The sequence below is a fragment of the Pseudophryne corroboree genome, chromosome 6, assembly GCF_028390025.1.
Source record: "Pseudophryne corroboree isolate aPseCor3 chromosome 6, aPseCor3.hap2, whole genome shotgun sequence".
NCBI classification, from domain to species: Eukaryota; Metazoa; Chordata; class Amphibia; order Anura; family Myobatrachidae; genus Pseudophryne; species Pseudophryne corroboree.
Genome location: NC_086449.1, coordinates 343,171,858 through 343,189,283, shown reverse-complemented (window position 1 = coordinate 343,189,283; position 17,426 = coordinate 343,171,858). Strand labels below are relative to the sequence as shown.

General features: G+C 48.7%; 1 protein-coding gene across 3 annotated transcripts in view; it reads left to right on the top strand.

Annotated features, from left to right (window-relative positions):
- Positions 1–17,426, top strand: part of VPS13C (vacuolar protein sorting 13 homolog C) — a 950,377-nt gene that overhangs the window by 811,428 nt on the left and 121,523 nt on the right. For all 3 annotated transcript variants that reach the window (XM_063926503.1, XM_063926502.1, XM_063926504.1), the window contains one exon: positions 1,758–1,827. In XM_063926503.1, the coding sequence (XP_063782573.1) occupies positions 1,758–1,827 (70 nt within the window). The remainder of the gene's footprint in view (positions 1–1,757; positions 1,828–17,426) is intronic.

Sequence of the window (17,426 nt, the reverse complement as noted above, 5' to 3'; positions counted from 1 at the left end):
TTCAGCAAGTACCATGTCTGTTCCAAGACTTACCGCAGCTGCGTTTGACGGCATGGCGGTGGAACGCCGGATCCTAAGGGAAAAGGCATTCAGGAAGAGGTCATTCCTACCCTGGTCAAAGCCAGAAAGGAGGTGACCGCACAACATTATCACCACATGTGGCGAAAATATGTTGCGTGGTGTGAGGCCAGGAAGGCCCCACGAAGAAATTTCAACTCGGTCGATTCCTGCATTTCCTGCAAACAGGAGTGTCTATGGGCCTCAAATTGGGGTCCATTAAGGTTCAAATTTCGGCCCTGTCGATTTTTCTTCCAGAAAGAATTGTCTTCAGTTCCTGAAGTCCAGAAGTTTGTCAAGGGAGTATTGCATATACAACCCCCTTTTGTGCCTCCAGTGGCACTGTGGGATCTCAACGTAGTTCTGGGATTCCTCAAAACACATTGGTTTAAAACCAGTCAAATCTGTGGATTTGAAGCATCTCACATGAAAAGTGAACATGCTCTTGGACCTGGCCTGGACCAGGCGAGTGTCAAATTGGTGGTTTTTTTCTCAAAAAAGCCCATATCTGTTTGTCCATTTGGACAGGGCAGAGCTGCGGACTCGTCCCCAGTTCTCTCCCTAAGGTGGTGTCAGTGTTTCACCTGAACCAGCTTATTGTGGTGTCTTGCGCCTACTAGGGACTTGGAGGACTCCAAGTTGCTAGATGTGGTCAGGGCCCTGAAAATATAGGTTCCAGGACGGCTGGAGTCAGGAAAACTGACTTGCTGTTATCCTGTATGCACCCAACAAACTGGGTGCTCTTGCTTCTAAGCAGACTTTTGCTAGTTGGATGTGTAATACAATTCAGCTTGCACATTCTGTGGCAGGCCTGCCACAGCCAAAATATGTAAATGCCCATTCCACAAGGAAGGTGGGCTCATCTTGGGCGGCTGCCCGAGGGGTCTCGGCTTTACAACTTTGCCGAGCGGCTATTTAGTCAGGGGCAAACACGTTTGTAAAATCCTACAAATTTGATACCCTGGCTAAGGAGGACCTGGAGTTCTCTCATTCGGTGCTGCAGAGTCATCCGCACTCTCCCGCCCGTTTGGGAGCTTTGGTATAATCCCCATGGTCCTTTCAGGAACCCCAGCATCCACTAGGACGATAGAGAAAATAAGAATTTACTTACCGATAATTCTATTTCTCGGAGTCCGTAGTGGATGCTGGGCGCCCATCCCAAGTGCGGATTATCTGCATTACTTGTACATAGTTACAAAAATCGGGTTATTATTTGTTGTGAGCCATCTTTTCAGAGGCTCCGCTGTTATCATACTGTTAACTGGGTTCAGATCACAGGTTGTACAGTGTGATTGGTGTGGCTGGTATGAGTCTTACCCGGGATTCATAAATCCTTCCTTATTGTGTACGCTCGTCCGGGCACAGTATCCTAACTGAGGCTTGGAGGAGGGTCATAGGGGGAGGAGCCAGTGCACACCACCTGATCCTAAAGCTTTACTTTTTGTGCCCTGTCTCCTGCGGAGCCGCTATCCCCCATGGTCCTTTCAGGAACCCCAGCATCCACTACGGACTCCGAGAAATAGAATTATCGGTAAGTAAATTCTTATTTTCATGAGGTCTTTACCAAAATCTGATAATTGTAATTAAATCTACTAGCTTTATGCTTTAAAAAAAAAACTGTTAATCTTTCCTTTTTTTCAATTTCTATCTTTGCGCCTTAATGGATTTTTTTTTACTATCTCAATTTATCTTGTTTGCAGAACCCAAGCCCTTCATTGATATCAGCATCATTACCAGATTTAATGAATTCAGCAAAGTCACACAGTTTAAGTAAGTACATCAAATTATTCTGCTCACAGGGTAAATTGGACTGTACCCATAAATCTCTTTTGTAAACAATTATTTCTCATACGTCCTAGAGGATGCTGGGGACACCATTAGAACCATGGGGTATAGACGGGATCCGCAGGAGACATGGGCACTTTAAGACTTTCAAAAGGGGTGTGCACTGGCTCCTCCCTCTATGCCCCTCCTCCAGACTCCAGTTTTAGAATTGTGCCCAGTGAGACTGGACGCACTACAGGGGAGCTCTACTGAGTTTCTCTGAAAAAGACTTATGTTAGGTTTTTTATTTTCAGGGAGGCTGCTGGCAAGAGTCTCCCTGCTTCGTGGGACTTAGGGGAGAGAAGTATGACCAACTTCCAGTGAGTTCAATGGCTCTTCTTCTGGCTACAGGACACCATTAGCTCCTGAGGGTGCTGATCGCTGGGTACGCCTAGATGCTCACTCCCACAGCCGGCCGTCACCCCCTTACAGAGCCAGAAGTCAGAAAGCAGGTGAGTAGCAGAAGAAAAGAAGACTTCAGTGACTGTATTTCTGAGGTACCGCGCAGCGAACGGACGCTGCACCCAAGCTCCCACACCAGTGGCGTCATGAGGGGGGTGCGGGGGGTGCGGCCCGCACCCGGGTGTCACCCTTCCATGGGGTGACACCAAATAGAGCAGCACACCCGCACCCCCATCAGCACATCCTCACCCAGTGTCACGTCCGCGGCAGTGTGCACACCCCGCCTCCCCAGCAGTAAGCGCCGCTATCAATGCCGGTCCGCCAGACACACGCAAGCTAGTTTTAAAAACAGCTACTGAGCTACACACCCGTCCGGCGCCTACAACCCTGCAGAACACCGCCGCGGCCGGGTCTCGGAAAGCGCACACAGCGTGATGTGATGACGTCATCGCGCATGCTAGTGCCGCTTGCCATGCTGGGAGGGAGAAGTGGGAGGGGACTGTGACCTGTAGAAGGAGTGCAGCCGCTGCGTTACAAGAGGAAGGACCGGCTCTGCAAGTGCGCACCTCAGTCTTCAGCAGCTATCACTCCCTGGATTCTGGCTTCTGCCAGTTGAGTGTGATCAAAAGTTAGTATTTACAGTAAAAAAAATACACTGTCAATTAAATATATATATATGTATATACAGATAGAGGGTCCGCACTCACGTTAGAGCAGTAATATGCTGGGGTGACATCCAATGAGGGAAAAGAATTCCAACTCCAATGTAATTCCAAATAAGGGGAGCACAAAGGTCAGAAACATGACCGAAACGTCGATCTAACCTGCTTGTCATTGATGACCTGAATAAAACTTATACCTTCTTGAAGACTGGTGAGTGCTCCCCTTATTTGGAAATATATATGTATATATATATAAATATATATATATATTTATTTATTTTTCCGCTAAAGATTGTATTGAAATCAGTACCATTTATTTGTACCAAATAAACTGTTAATTTCAATATAATCCAGTATTACTTCAAATTAAATATATATATATATATATATATATATATATCAGTGGCATCATGAGGAGGGTGAGGGGGGTTGCTGCCCGCACTCCAGTGTCACCCTTCAATGGGGTGACACCAAACAAGAGCCGCACTTGCACCTGCTGGGGTGGGGAGGGATGCAATCATAACTGTGCCGCGGTGGAGTCTTCTTGTTGCAGGCGGGGGTATAAGATTTTGAGTCGGCGAGGGTGCGATTGTAACTGCAGTGCCCTGTTTGCCATCCGGCACCAGGCACTACACTTACGATCGCGCCCCCGCCGACTCAAAATCATATACCCCCACCTGCAACAAGAAGACTCCGCCACGGCACAGTTATGATTGCATCCCTCCCCCTGCAGGAAGAGGAAGACTCCGCCGCGGCCGGGTCTGTACATCATCGCGACGCCACTCTGCCGATTGCGCTGCTGGGACTCAGGGAGAACTGGGAGGAGGCTCTTGCGGCTTGCTATTCTCCTCACCCCCGCCAGCCACATTCTGCACACTGCAGCCGCCCACGTTCTCCGCTGCCCAGGGCCTTCAACTCTGCACCGCCGCCGACTACACCCCCCTCCACTGCTCAGGTACTCTTCCCCTGTTTCCCTATGTCCCTGTCCCTCTCTCTGTCACTGCTGTCCCACTCTCTGTCACTGTCTCTCTGTCACTGACCCTGCTGTCAATCTCCCTGGCCCTGAATTGTGGATCATACCGTGTGGCATATGTGAATTTTGTCTTCATCTATGTTGCGTAATGTGAATTTCTGCTCATTCGGTGTGCTATAATGTGAATTTCGGCTCAGTGTGCTATAATGTGAATTTCGGCTTATTCAGTGAGCTATAATGTGAATTTTCGGCTCATTCTGTGTGCTATAATGTGATTTTCGGCTCACACTGTGTGGTATAACTTCACCCGGCTCCATAGCAGTGCATGGTAATATGGACGAGATTGTCCATATTGGCCTGCAAGCATAAGCGACCCGGCACCAATGATGAACGAGCATGGGGCCGCGAATCATTCATCGTTGGTGCCTACATACTGAACGATATGAACTAGTTCTCATTCATTAATGAACGAGAACGTTCATATTGTGCAGTTATATCGCCTAATGTGTAGGGCCCATTAGCTGTTTATGGACCTAATTCTGGTCGCATTTCATTTTAGCAATAATCGCAATTGAGCGATTTTTGAAAAAATATGCCACGGTAACAGTGCGCATGCAATCAAAGTGCGCTTTCATCCCTGAAGGACTGCACTTTCATTGACAGCGGTGGACAGTGCCGTAACTACGTGTGTGTCAGGTGTGCCTGGCACACAGCACAGTCGCCCTGAGGGCGCAATGGCCCCCATTCCCTAAAGTCAGCAGCTTGTAATGAGTGAAATTGACTCATTACAAGCCGCCTGTGCCGGAGGGGGAGAGGAGCAGCAGCGGAGAAGGAAGAGGAGGGAGAAGGTGGAGGGAAGGAGCTGCAGCAGCGCTATGTAATTGGTGGCAACGCCGCTGCAGCTGTTCCTCTCATTCCACATAGGCTGGCCGCCACTGCTGTGAATGCTGGAATGCGCTTCCCTCATCCCAGCATGCACAGCAGCGGCAGCCAGCCAATGCGGGAGGATAGGGACAGCTGCAGCGGCGCCGCCAGCAATTACGGTACACTGCTGCGGCTGCCTCCCTCCTCTTCCTTCTCACCTGCCGCCGGAGCTGCCAGCACCGAGGAGCCTGACTGACTGAGCCAGAGGAGAAATGGTAAGTATAATCTATTCTGTCTGCCGTAATGTGTAAAAAGGAGGCGCTGTCTGCCGTAATGTGTAAAAAGGGGACGCTGTTTGCCGTAACGTGTAAAAGGGGGATGCTGTCTGCCGTAATGTGTAAAAAGGGGAATCTATCCACCATAATATGTAAAAGGGGCTCTACCTAGTGTAGTGGCGCTACTGTGCGGCGTAATTTGAATAATATGAATTGGTATTATTTTGTGGCCACACCCCTTCCCCATGAAGCCAAGCCCCTATAATTTTTGTGTGCGCCGTAGGCGCGCACTGCCCGTTTTACATACAGGTTGGTGCCAATGCCCTATCTTGCACACAGCATTAAAATGTCTAGTTACGCCACTGGCGGCGGGCATTGGCGGCCGGCGTAACTGCGAAAGGGGGTCAGAGCTTTTTTGGGGCGGCTACATGACATCACACGCGCCCACTGCAACCCAAAAATTGGCGGTGCATTGCCTGCATACGCAGCCTAGCTACGTCTGCAGGGGGTCATCCTTAGTTTCTGCTTCAGTGATGGGATCTCAATTATTTTGCGATCGCATCGCTGGATGCCAATTAGCATGCTGGACGCACCCCAGCATGCTACAGAAATGATTGCAGATTCTGCTTTTAGCAGAATATGCAAACCAACCTGAATAGTGTCCTATGTCACTACTATTGCCATCGCATTCAGTGATATACAGGAATTATGATTTACAAGTAAAACTAGTACAAAAACAATACTAAGGATTCCGTGTGGTGTGATATGGAAGGAAGTCCATGGGGGGTGACACCATGAATTACCACACCGGGTGACACCAACCCTAGTGACGCCTCTGTCCCACACATACACACAGCACTACAGGGTGCAGGGCGCGGGGGGGGGGGACGCCCTGGGCAGCTTGTAAAAACCTAATTTCCACTGGCAAGAGGGGACATTAGTGCCAAGGCACTGTCCTAACCCCCGCCAGCATGATTATTTATTAAAATAAGCGGGACAGAAGCGCGCCATTTAGGGGGCGGAGCTTCTTCCTCACAGCTCACTCTGCGCTATTTCCTCTACACAAGCTGCAGAGATGCTGGTCCTTCCTCACACTGCTGACAGGTATCGGGGGGCACAGGATAATTTGGTGCAATAGACTTGATATTAAAAGTGCTACAGGTCTGGGGCATTTTTATTAGTTGCTTCAGACCCGTTGATTTGGCGCTGGGTTGTGAGCTGGTAAATTCCCTCTGTGTCTCTCTGACAGACTTTACTGTGGGCCTGTCCCCTATTGGCCCGGTGTGTCTGTGGGTGTTTGGTACATTTGTGTCGGCATGTCTGAGGCTGAGTGCTCTTCCCAGGAGGAGGCTGTATTATAGACACAAAAGGCTGTGGGGGTGGCCCTGTCGACACCGCCAACTCCTGATTGGGTAAAAAAATGCTTTGAATGCTAATGTGGCTCTTATTAGTAAGAGATTAGACAAGTCTGAGTCTCAGACCCAGGCATGGAAGAAATCTGTGGAGGATATGTTATTACAAGTCCAGGGCCCCTCGGAGTCATAGAAACGTACGTTTGCCCAGTTGGCAGACACTGATACCGACACGGACACTGATTCCAGTGTCGACTATAGCAATTCCAGATTAGATCCAAAATTGGCAAAGAGCATTCAGTACATGATTGTGGCGGTTAAAGAGGTATTACATATCACTGAGGACCCTGATGTTCCTGATAAAAGGGTCTGTATGTATAAGGAAAAGAAACCTGAGATAACATTTCCTCCCTCTCATGAACTGAACACTCTATTTGAAAACGTCTGGGAAAGTCCTGACAGAAAGTTTCAGATTCCCAAAAGGATTCCAGTGGCGAGCATTGTGGATTCATCAATGGAATGCTGATGCTGACTCCAAGAAAAATATGGAATCTCTACCATATAAAGGTGGTGTCTTGTTTGGTGACGGCCTCGCTGATTTGGTATCTACGGCTACCGCGGGTAAGTCATCATTTTTACCTTGTGTGCCTTCACAACAAAAGAAAACACACCACTATCAAATGCAGTCCTTTCGGCCCAATAAATACAAAAAAGGGCGAGGTTCTTCCTTCCTTGCTACTAGAGGAAGGGAAAAGGGTAAAAGATCACCAGCCGTGGCGGGTTCCCAGGAGCAGAAGTCCTCCCCGTTTTCTGCCAAATCCAGCGCATGACGCTGGGGCTCCTCTGCGGGAGTCCGCACCGGTGGGGGCACGTCTCAAACTCTTCAGTCAGTTCTGGGTTCGTTCGGACCTGGACCCATGGGTTTTACAAATAGTATCCCAAGGGTACAAACTGGAGTTTCAAGACGTTCCCCCTCGCCGAGTTTTCAAATCGGCCTTACCTGCTTTTCTTCAGGACAGGGAGGTAGTTTGCGACGCAATACAAAAGTTGTGTCAAAATCAGGTCATCGTCAAGGTTCCCCAGTCACAGCAGGGAGAAGGCTTTTATTCAAGCCTGTTTGTGGTCCCGAAGCCGGATGGCTCGGTCAGACCAATCCTAATCCTGAAATCTCTCAATTTCTACCTGAAAAAATTCAAATTCAAGATGGAGTCTCTCCGAGCGGTGATCTCCAGTCTGGAGAAGGGATTTTACGGTGTTGGTGGACATAAAGGATGCCTACTTACATATTCCCATTTATCCTCCGCATCAGGCTTACCTGAGGTTTGCAATTCAAGATTGTCATTACCAATTTCAGACGTTGCCGTTTGGTCTGTCCACGGCTACGAGGATTTTCACCAAAGTGATGGCGGAAATGATGGTTCTCCTTCGCAAACAAGGAGTCACGATTATCCCGTACTTGGACGATCTCCTGATAAAGGCGAGAGCCAGGGACCAGTTGGGGAGAAACATTGCACTGTCCCTGACAGTTCTTCAACAACATGGTTGGCTCCTAAACTTGCCAAAATCACAGTTGATTCCGGCGACGCGGTTGTCGTTTTTAGGAATGATACTGGACACAGAACTACAGAGAGTTTTTCTGACAGTGGAAAAGGCTCAGGAACGTCAGACTCTGGTCAAACAAATTCTGAAACCGGCAAGAGTGTCAATCCATCAATGCACTCTGTTGCTGGGGAAGATGGTTGCGGCCTACGAGGCCATTCAGTTTGGCAGATTCCATGCCAGGGTGTTTCAGTGGGACCTATTGGACAAATGGTCCGGATCCCACCTGCACATGCGCCGGAGGATAATCCTGTCTTCCAATACCAGAATATCACTCCTGTGGTGGCTACACAGTTCTCACCTCCTAGAGGGGCGCAGGTTCGGGATCCAGGACTGGATCCTAGTAACCACGGATGCAAGTCTCCGAGGATGGGGAGCAGTCACGCAGGGGGAAAACTTCCAAGGAAGATGGTTAAGCCAGGAAACTTGTCTCCACATAAATGTTCTGGAGTTAAGGGCCATTTACAAAGGCCTTGTGCAGGCGGAACATCATCTTCGCAATCTGCCCGTACTGATCCAGTCAGACAATGTTGCAGCAGTGGTGTACATAAACCGCCAGGGCGGAACAAAAAGCAGATCGGCAATGGCAGAAGTCACAAAGGTTCTCCGCTGGGCGGAAAAGCATACAAGCGCACTGTCATCAATCTTAATTCCAGGAGTGGACAACTGGGAAGCAGACTTCCTCAGCAGACACGATCTCCATCCAGGAAAGTGGAGCCTCCATCAGGAGGTCTTCACAGAAGTGACAAGTCATTGGGGAATTCCTCAAATAGACATGATGGCGTCTCGTCTCAACAAGAAGCTTCAGAGATGTTGTTCCAGGTCGAGGGACCCTCAAGCAATAGCAGTGGATGCACTGGTGACCCCATGGGTGTTTCCGTCGGTGTATGTATTCCCGCCGCTGCCTCTCATTCCAAAAGTTCTAAAGATCATAAGAAGAACAAAGGTTCAAGCGATCCTCATTGTCACGGACTGGCCAAGGAGGGCTTGGTATCCAGATCTTCAGGTTTTACTCATAGGAGATCCCTGGTCTCTTCCCCTACGCGAGGACCTGTTACAACAGGGGCCATGCGTATACCAAGACTTACCGCTGCTGCGTTTGACTGCATGGCGGTTGAACGCCAAATCCTAGCCAGAAAAGGTATGCCCAGTGAAGTCATTCCCACACTTCAGGCCAGGAAGGGAGTAACGTCTAGACATTACCACCGCATTTGGAGAAAATGTGTGTCTTGGTGTGAATCCAGGAAGGCTCCTGCGGAAGAGTTTCAGCTAGGACGTTTTCTCCATTTTCTACAAGCAGGTGTGGAGGCGGGCCTGAAGTTGGGCTCAATTAAGGTGCAGATTTCAGCCTTATCGGTTTTCTTTCAAAAACAATTGGCCTCCTTTCCAGAAGTTCAGACTTCGTGAAAGGTGTGTTGCACATCCAACCTCCATCAGTGGCACCATGGGATCTTAACGTGGTGTTGCCGTCACTTCAATCACATTGGTTTGAACTTTTACAGAAGGTGGAGTTGAAGTTTCTCACTTGGAAAGTGGTCATCCTATTGGCTTTGGCATCTGCAAGGCGGGTGTCTGAGTTAGCGGCCTTGTCTCACAAGAGTCCTTATTTAATCTTTCATGAAGATAGAGCAGAGTTGAGTACTCGTCAGCATTTTCTGCCGAAGGTGGTTTCATCTTTCCACATGAACCAGCCTATTGTGCCAGTGGCTACTGACGCTTTAGTCGAGTCAAAGTTTCTGGATGTGGTCAGAGCTCTGAAAATCTATGTCGCCAGAACGACTCAGGTTAGGAAAACCGAGGCTCCGTTTGTCCTGTATGCTCCCAACAAGGTTGGGTGTCCTGCTTCCAAACAGACCAATGCACGCTGGATCTGTAACACGATTCAGCATGCTCATTCCACGGCTGGATTGCCGTTGCCGAAATGGAAAGGCCCATTCTACTAGAAAGGTGGACTCGTCCTGGGCGGCTGCCTGGGGGGTCTCGGCATTGCAAATTTGCCGTGCTGCTACTTGGTCGGGTTCAAACACTTTTGCAAAATTTTACAAGTTTGACACCCTGGCCGATGATGACCTCAAGTTTGGTCAATCGGTGCTGCAGAGTCATCCGCACTCTCCCGCCCGTTCTAGAGCTTTGGTATAACCCCATTGTACTAATGGTGTCCCCAGCATCATCTAGGACATATGAGAAAATAGGATTTTAATACCTACCGGTAAATCCTTTTCTCTTAGTCCGTAGAGGATGCTGGGCGCCTGTCCCAGTGCGTACTGTATCTACAGTTATTAGTTGTGGTTACACACATGTTGTGTTACGTTTATTGTCAGCATGTTGTTGCAATTGTTCATGCCGTTGGCTTGTGTTCTGTTGAATGCCACGTTGTGCGGCATGCTTAAGGTGTGTGCTGGTATGAATCTCACCTTAGTTTAACAATAAATCCTTTCCTCAAAATATGTCCGTCTCCCTGAGCACAGTTCCTATAACTGGAGTCTGGAGGAGGGGCATAGAGGGAGGAGCCAGGGCACACCCCTTTTGAAAGTCTTAAAGTGCCCATGTCTCCTGCGGATCCCGTCTATACCCCATGGTTCTAATGGTGTTCCCAGCATCCTCTACAGACTAAGAGAAAAGGATTTACCGGTAGGTATTAAAATCCTATTTTCTCTTTCATCCACTAGGGGACACTGGAGTCCTATACAGTAGGGGTGTGAAGCCTTGAACCGGAGGTGTGGCACAATCTTAAATTAGCATTGTCTGCACAGCCGGCTCCTCCCCCTTCACATTTCTCATCCCTCAGTTTGAAAAATTGTGCTGGAGGCACAATACGTGGAGCACTTGAGCTCCTGACAAAGAACTAAGAGGGGTGCTGCGTAACCCTAATAAAGGGGGGACAAAGCTACCTGATTTCAGAGAGACAAAGATCCCTATTGAAGGGACCTGCATCTCTCCACAGGAGATCCTCCAAAATAGTGAGTACTGGTCATATAAGATTAGGCTAGGGTTTCAGTAGTAAAAGTTTTTTTTTTTTTTTTTTCTTCTTCCTCTTATAGCTTTGCTGTTAACTCCCCTTTATAGAAACTAATTAGGGAAGGGCAGAGCAGACAGAGTATGGCCGGCGCGTGGGAGCCCTAGTGCGGCGCGGGAGCTCTCTGTGACTCACCCTGTCTTTCCCTGTCGGCAGGAGGGGAAAAGCAGCAAGTATTTAAGCCCATCGCCGGAGCGGAGCACAGGCGCCGCTACGGGAGACGGACCCGTCCCGCGCGCCAGCCGGCGGCTCCAGGGCGCGCTGCACACAGTACAGAGAGAGAGCACAGGCGCCGCTACGGGAGACGGACCCGTCACGCGCGCCAGCCGGCGGGTCCGGAGCGCGCTGTGTAGCGGCCACAGGGGGACCAGTAAATGCAACAAGCATAAATAACAGTGCGGCACACATATATTTTATTTTTTTATAGAAAGGCCATTTTACGTTTTGGCGCCAGGCTGAGGTGAGGTATGGGTCCTCCCCCTCCCCCACCAGTAGGGTACATAGGAAGAAGGCTATTAATAAAGAAAAACTCCCCCTGCTGCACGGCCTGGATAGAACAGGCATTCAGATAGTAGAGAGAGTTAGGCAACAGCTCCCTCTGCTGGTGAAATGTATATTATACAATATGAGGATCTCCTGAAAAGTAATCAGACTTTACAAATTTATATTTTCAAGGGACGTCTGTTTCAAAGATCCCGGAGAAAATACACGTAAGCAAGCCAACTCTAACATCGTAGCTGATTTACAGTTGGGGTGTGAGGGTTGCGAGTCGGCTGGTGTTTTATTTATAAAAATTATTTATTTATTTTTTTGGACTGTTCCTTTTATGAAAGGGGACAGGTAATTCCAGCCGGATCCAATACCTTCGCTTCCGTCATCTCCCAGTCTTTCTCTTCCTAGTTTAAAGGGTGAAAGCGCTGCGTAATACCCTGATAAGGGGTTTTAAAACAACATGTCTAAGGCTACCAAGACCTCAAAGACCTGCTATGTTTGTACGAAATGTAACAAGAAGAGCACGCGGGTCGGCAGCTCCGGGGTGTGCGACTCCTGCTTAGACAAGGACGCTCTACCTGGGAGCAGTGCTCTGACTAAGGCATGGGAGGACAACCTTGCTAATAGACTCTCCAAGGAAATGGCAGAATCCCGCAAACAGCAATCGGAATGGGCTGCGGGATTCTCAAAGACAATGGAGGAATTTCTCATCAAGTTAACGCCGCCCGCACACGCTGAGACGACTGTGCGCAAGGCTGTTAAAAGAACTCTTCCTATTATACCAGAATCTGAGGAGGAAGAGGGTATTCTTCTGGATACGGAAGAAGGTGAGTTAATTGAACCCATCCTAGACGCCGATTTTCCTGAAGAAGACTCGCCGATCTCGGGTCTGGATTCCTTAATTGACGCAGTAAAGGACATCCTAAGCTTTAAGGAAGCGGAAATTCGGGAGCCGGAAGAATTCGATTTGTTCGAATCTCAGAAGCCGCGTTCAGCAGAGTTCCCCATTCCTAAATCCCTCCAATCTCAGATGGAAGAGGCTTGGAAACAACCTGACAAACGTTTTCAATTTCCGAAACGGTTTCAGGTAACTTACCCCCTACCTAGGGGTGTAATGGACAAGTGGGAGTCTCCGCCGGTAGTGGATGCTTCCCTAGGAAGGTTGTCAAAGAAGACAATCTTGCCAATTCCTAACGTAACTACTTTAAAGGATGCGTCCGACCGTAAAGTTGAGACTGCGTTAAAATCAATATTTGTAGCAGCAGGTGCAGCGCAGAGACCTGCGATCGTCTGTGCTTGGGTCAACAAGGCCATGGGTGCCTGGTCCGGCCGTATAGTGCAAGCTATTGAGGAGGAAAATAGCTTAGAAGAGATTACACAGTTGGCGGAACACATTCGAGAATCTGCTACATACTTGTGTCAAGCTTCTAAGGATATTAGCAGAATAGCATCGCGCATATCTGCATCGGCCATATCGGCTAGGAGGATTTTATGGCTCAGAGAATGGCAAGGAGACTCTGACACCAAGAAGGCGGTAGAATCCATTCCCTTTGGGGGTGAAATGCTGTTCGGACCAGAGTTGGACAAGTGGATTTCGCAGGCTACAGCGGGGAAGTCCACTTTTCTGCCTACTCCTTATACGAGAACCGCTCCACAAACTAGGAGAGGTTATTCGGGACCATCGTTACTTCATTTAGATCACAGTCCTTTCGAGCCCGAGGTAGGGGTTTCGGTACACAAGCACGCGGGGGCAGAGGTAGAGGTCGCTCGCAAGCAGCAACCAGAAAGCAGGATAAACCTGCTGACAAGACCGTGGCATGACGGCCTCCCAGCTCACCTGGGGTCCCCCTTGGTGGGCGGCCGACTGGAAGGTTTTCAGGACATCTGGGCCAAAACCTCACCAGAGCTTTGGGTGAACAACTTAATCTCTCAGGGATACAAACTGGAATTTCAACAGAGGCCTCACAGTCAGTTTTTTACAACAGGATTGCCTCAGTGCCCTCAAAAAGCAAGGGCACTACGGGCAGCAATTCAAAAATTACTACAAGCAGAGGTCCTTATTCCGGTTCCCGCTTCTCAGAGAGGAACGGGGTTCTATTCCAATCTTTTTGTCGTGCCAAAACCAGACGGGACGGTCAGACCAATTCTCAATTTAAAAGTTTTCAACCAGTTTTTAAGAGTCTACAGATTCAAGATGGAATCAATCCAATCAGTTATTGCAGGCTTAGAACCAAGCGAGTTCATGGTATCCATGGACATAAAGGATGCATATCTGCATATCCCAATCTGGACTCCTCACCAGGCTTACTTACGGTTCGCACTGGTGGCGGAGCACTACCAATTCCGGGTCTTGCCGTTCGGTCTAGCGTCAGCCCCGAGAATTTTCACAAAGATCATGGCGATCATGGTGGCAGGACTAAGACTGTTGGGGGTCACGATTATACCTTATCTGGACGATTTACTGATCAAAGCTCCATCTCAGAATCGACTGCTCAAGGATGTTCAGACATCCCATCAATTTCTAATTCAACATGGATGGATTGTCAATTTCAAAAAGTCCAACCTCATACCGACTCAACGGATTCAATTCCTCGGTCTCATCTTGGACACTGTCCTATTACGTGTGTTCCTACCAGAGAACAAGGTACAGGACCTACAGAGATTAGTGGCTCAGGTACTGAGGACGCAGACCGTTTCTCTGCACCTCTGTGTGCAACTTCTCGGGAAGATGGTGGCGTCGTTCGAAGCTCTCCAGTACGGCAGACTTCATTCACGACCATTCCAAATGAACCTCATTGCTCAGGGAGCAGGCTCACACTGGCTTCTCCATCGGAGAATTCGACTTCAACCACAAGTAAGGGTCTCCTTGATATGGTGGTCTTTACACAAGAACCTTACAGCCGGCAAGAAATGCGGTATTTGGGATTGGAAGATCTTGACGACGGACGCCAGTCTCAGAGGTTGGGGAGCCGTCCTAGACGACCATCAGTTTCAGGGACGATGGACGCTACAGGAAAGCAAATTACCCATAAATATCCTCGAACTAAGAGCAGTCTACAATGCCCTTCTCTTAGCAGAAGACCTAGTCATGAATCAAAACATCAGGATTCAGTCAGACAATGTCACGACGACGGCTTATATAAACCGTCAAGGAGGAACAAAGAGCAGGATGGCGTTAAAGGAGGTCACAAAGATCTTGTTGTGGGCAGAAAGACGAGACATCATTCTCTCCGCAGTGTTCATTCCAGGTGTGAAGAACTGGGAAGCAGATTACCTCAGTCGCCAGGACATGCATCCGGGGGAGTGGTGCCTTCATCCACGGATTTTCAACATGATTGTGAGAAGATGGGGTCTACCTCAGGTGGACCTAATGGCGTCTCGACAAAACCATCAACTGCCCAGATATGTGTCAAGAACTCAAGATCCAGCAGCAGAAGGAGTGGACGCATTGACACTTCCGTGGTGTTACAGAAAGGTTTACATATTTCCACCATTCCCACTCATACCCAGGGTTCTGAAAAGAGTACAGCGGGAACGAGTGTGGGTTATTCTAATCGCACCAGATTGGCCCCGCAGGAGTTGGTACACCGACCTGCGAGGGTTACTGGCGGAGGATCCTTGGAGGTTACCTCAGAGAGAGGACCTGCTATCTCAGGGACCGTTCCTGCACCCCGACCTAAACAGGCTGCGTTTGACGGCGTGGCTATTGAAACCCGGATCTTAAGAGACAGAGGGATCCCACGAACGGCCATTCCTACAATGATTGCCGCTAGGAAGCCGGTCACAGCCAGGCACTACTACAGGATTTGGAGACGGTACATGGCTTGGTGTCAGGAACGGGGATGGAATTCATCAAACTTCCATTTATCGCGACTTCTACTGTTCCTTCAGGCCGGTCTAGAGGGAGGACTCAGATTGGGCTCTTTGAAGGTTCAGATTTCGGCTCTCTCCATCCTTTTTCAACAGCGGCTAGCATCCTTGCCAGAGATTCAAACCTTTTTACAGGGTGTTCTGAGGATTCAACCCCCTTTTCGTCCTCCCACGGCACCATGGGACTTTGGTGTTCGAATATTTGAAGTCAACGACCTTTGAGCCGTTGACAAGTACAGACCTGAAATATCTTTCTTGGAAGGTCACGTTATTACTTGCCTTGGCTTCGGCTAGGTGGGTTTCCGAGTTGGGAGCCTTATCCTGTAAGAGTCCTTTCTTAGTTTTTCATGAGGATAGGGCGGAACTCCGTACAAGAGCAGACTTCCTTCCGAAGGTGATGTCGGGGTTTCATGTAAACCAGCCAATAGTGGTCCCATTTTTCCAGGGTCTCACAGATGAGGACGTGTCATTGGATGTTGTCCGAGCTTTACGGGTATACGTACAGGTTACGTCATCTTTCAGAAAGTCGGACCATTTGTTTGTTCTTTATGATGGGCCAAAGAAGGGTTGGCCGGCCTCTAAGCAGACTTTGTCCAGATGGATTAGACTTGCCATTCGGCAGGCTTATATTTCCTGTGGAAAACAGGTGCCGGTTCAGACGGGTGCTCATACTACCCGATCAGTGGGTGCCTCGTGGGCGGCTGCCAGGAGGGCTTCCACTACTCAACTTTGCAGAGCGGCAACGTGGTCTTCAGCCCACACGTTCGCGAAATTTTACAAGTTTGATACTTTTGCGTCCGGAGAATCTAAGTTCGGACGTTTAGTTTTGCAGGCCACCGACAGCACTCCCTCCCTGGGGGAAAACTTTGGGACGTCCCCTACTGTATAGGACTCCAGTGTCCCCTAGTGGATGAAAGAGAAAAGAGGATTTTGGTACTTACCGATAAATCCATTTCTCTGAATCCTCTAGGGGACACTGGACGCCCGCCTCGGTGCTGTCAACCTGCTGGGTTCAAAGTTCTTGTTTAAACAGTTCGTGCAAACAGCGTTAGTTATTCGGTTAAGAGTTCTTGGCCGCTGTTTGATATGTTGTACGGTTCGGTTCCTCGCCATGGGCTATAGTGTCATGTCCGATTCTCTCAGTCAAATTTTTCAAACTGAGGGATGTGAAGGGGGAGGAGCCGGCTGTGCAGACAATGCTAATTTAAGATTGTGCCACACCTCCGGTTCAAGGCTTCACACCCCTACTGTATAGGACTCCAGTGTCCCTTAGAGGATTCAGAGAAATGGATTTATCGGTAAGTACCAAAATCCTCTTTTTAATCCTTTAATTAAATTTGGTTATATGACTGTTTTCCTTTTCCCACACCGTACCATTTGTTTATGTCTATTACATATCTGGTAATATATTACAGGTCGGGTACCCGTTATCGGAATACTCATAAACCAAAATATTCCGAAAACCGGAATATTTCGGCCCTGTAGTGACGTCATGAGTCTGCGGCCAATCACAGACAGGTGGGGGAGTAGCTTTCCATTCCCTCACAGTCACTATTGCCAGGACCTGCCACGGACATACTGAACCCCCACGAATCCCCCTCACCCACCTCCCAACTGACGCCCCGGACCCACGGGACCCCACCACCTCCGTGCCGCTGACCCCCAGAACACGCACACATACACACCCAGCCGATACCCTGGACACCCGGGATAACAGTTATTCTCTTATCTGGAAAAATCCCATATCCAGAATGTTCCTGGTCACGAGCATTCCGGATATGGGATACTTGACCTGTATTCTGATTATATATACCATCATGTACCTTTAATGTAATTAATTTTAACATGAAAGGTCTGATTTATAGCTGGATTCTTTCGCCCAAATTTAAAAGTAGTATACAATTAATATATAAAACTAATACTCTGGGTTCTGCCTTTAATAAAATTGCCTTTTTAAAATCCCCTGTGATAATCACGCTGTTCAATAAATGTGTCCCATAAACTTATAGGAAAGCAGTCTGTGTATTTTCCATTCCTCAC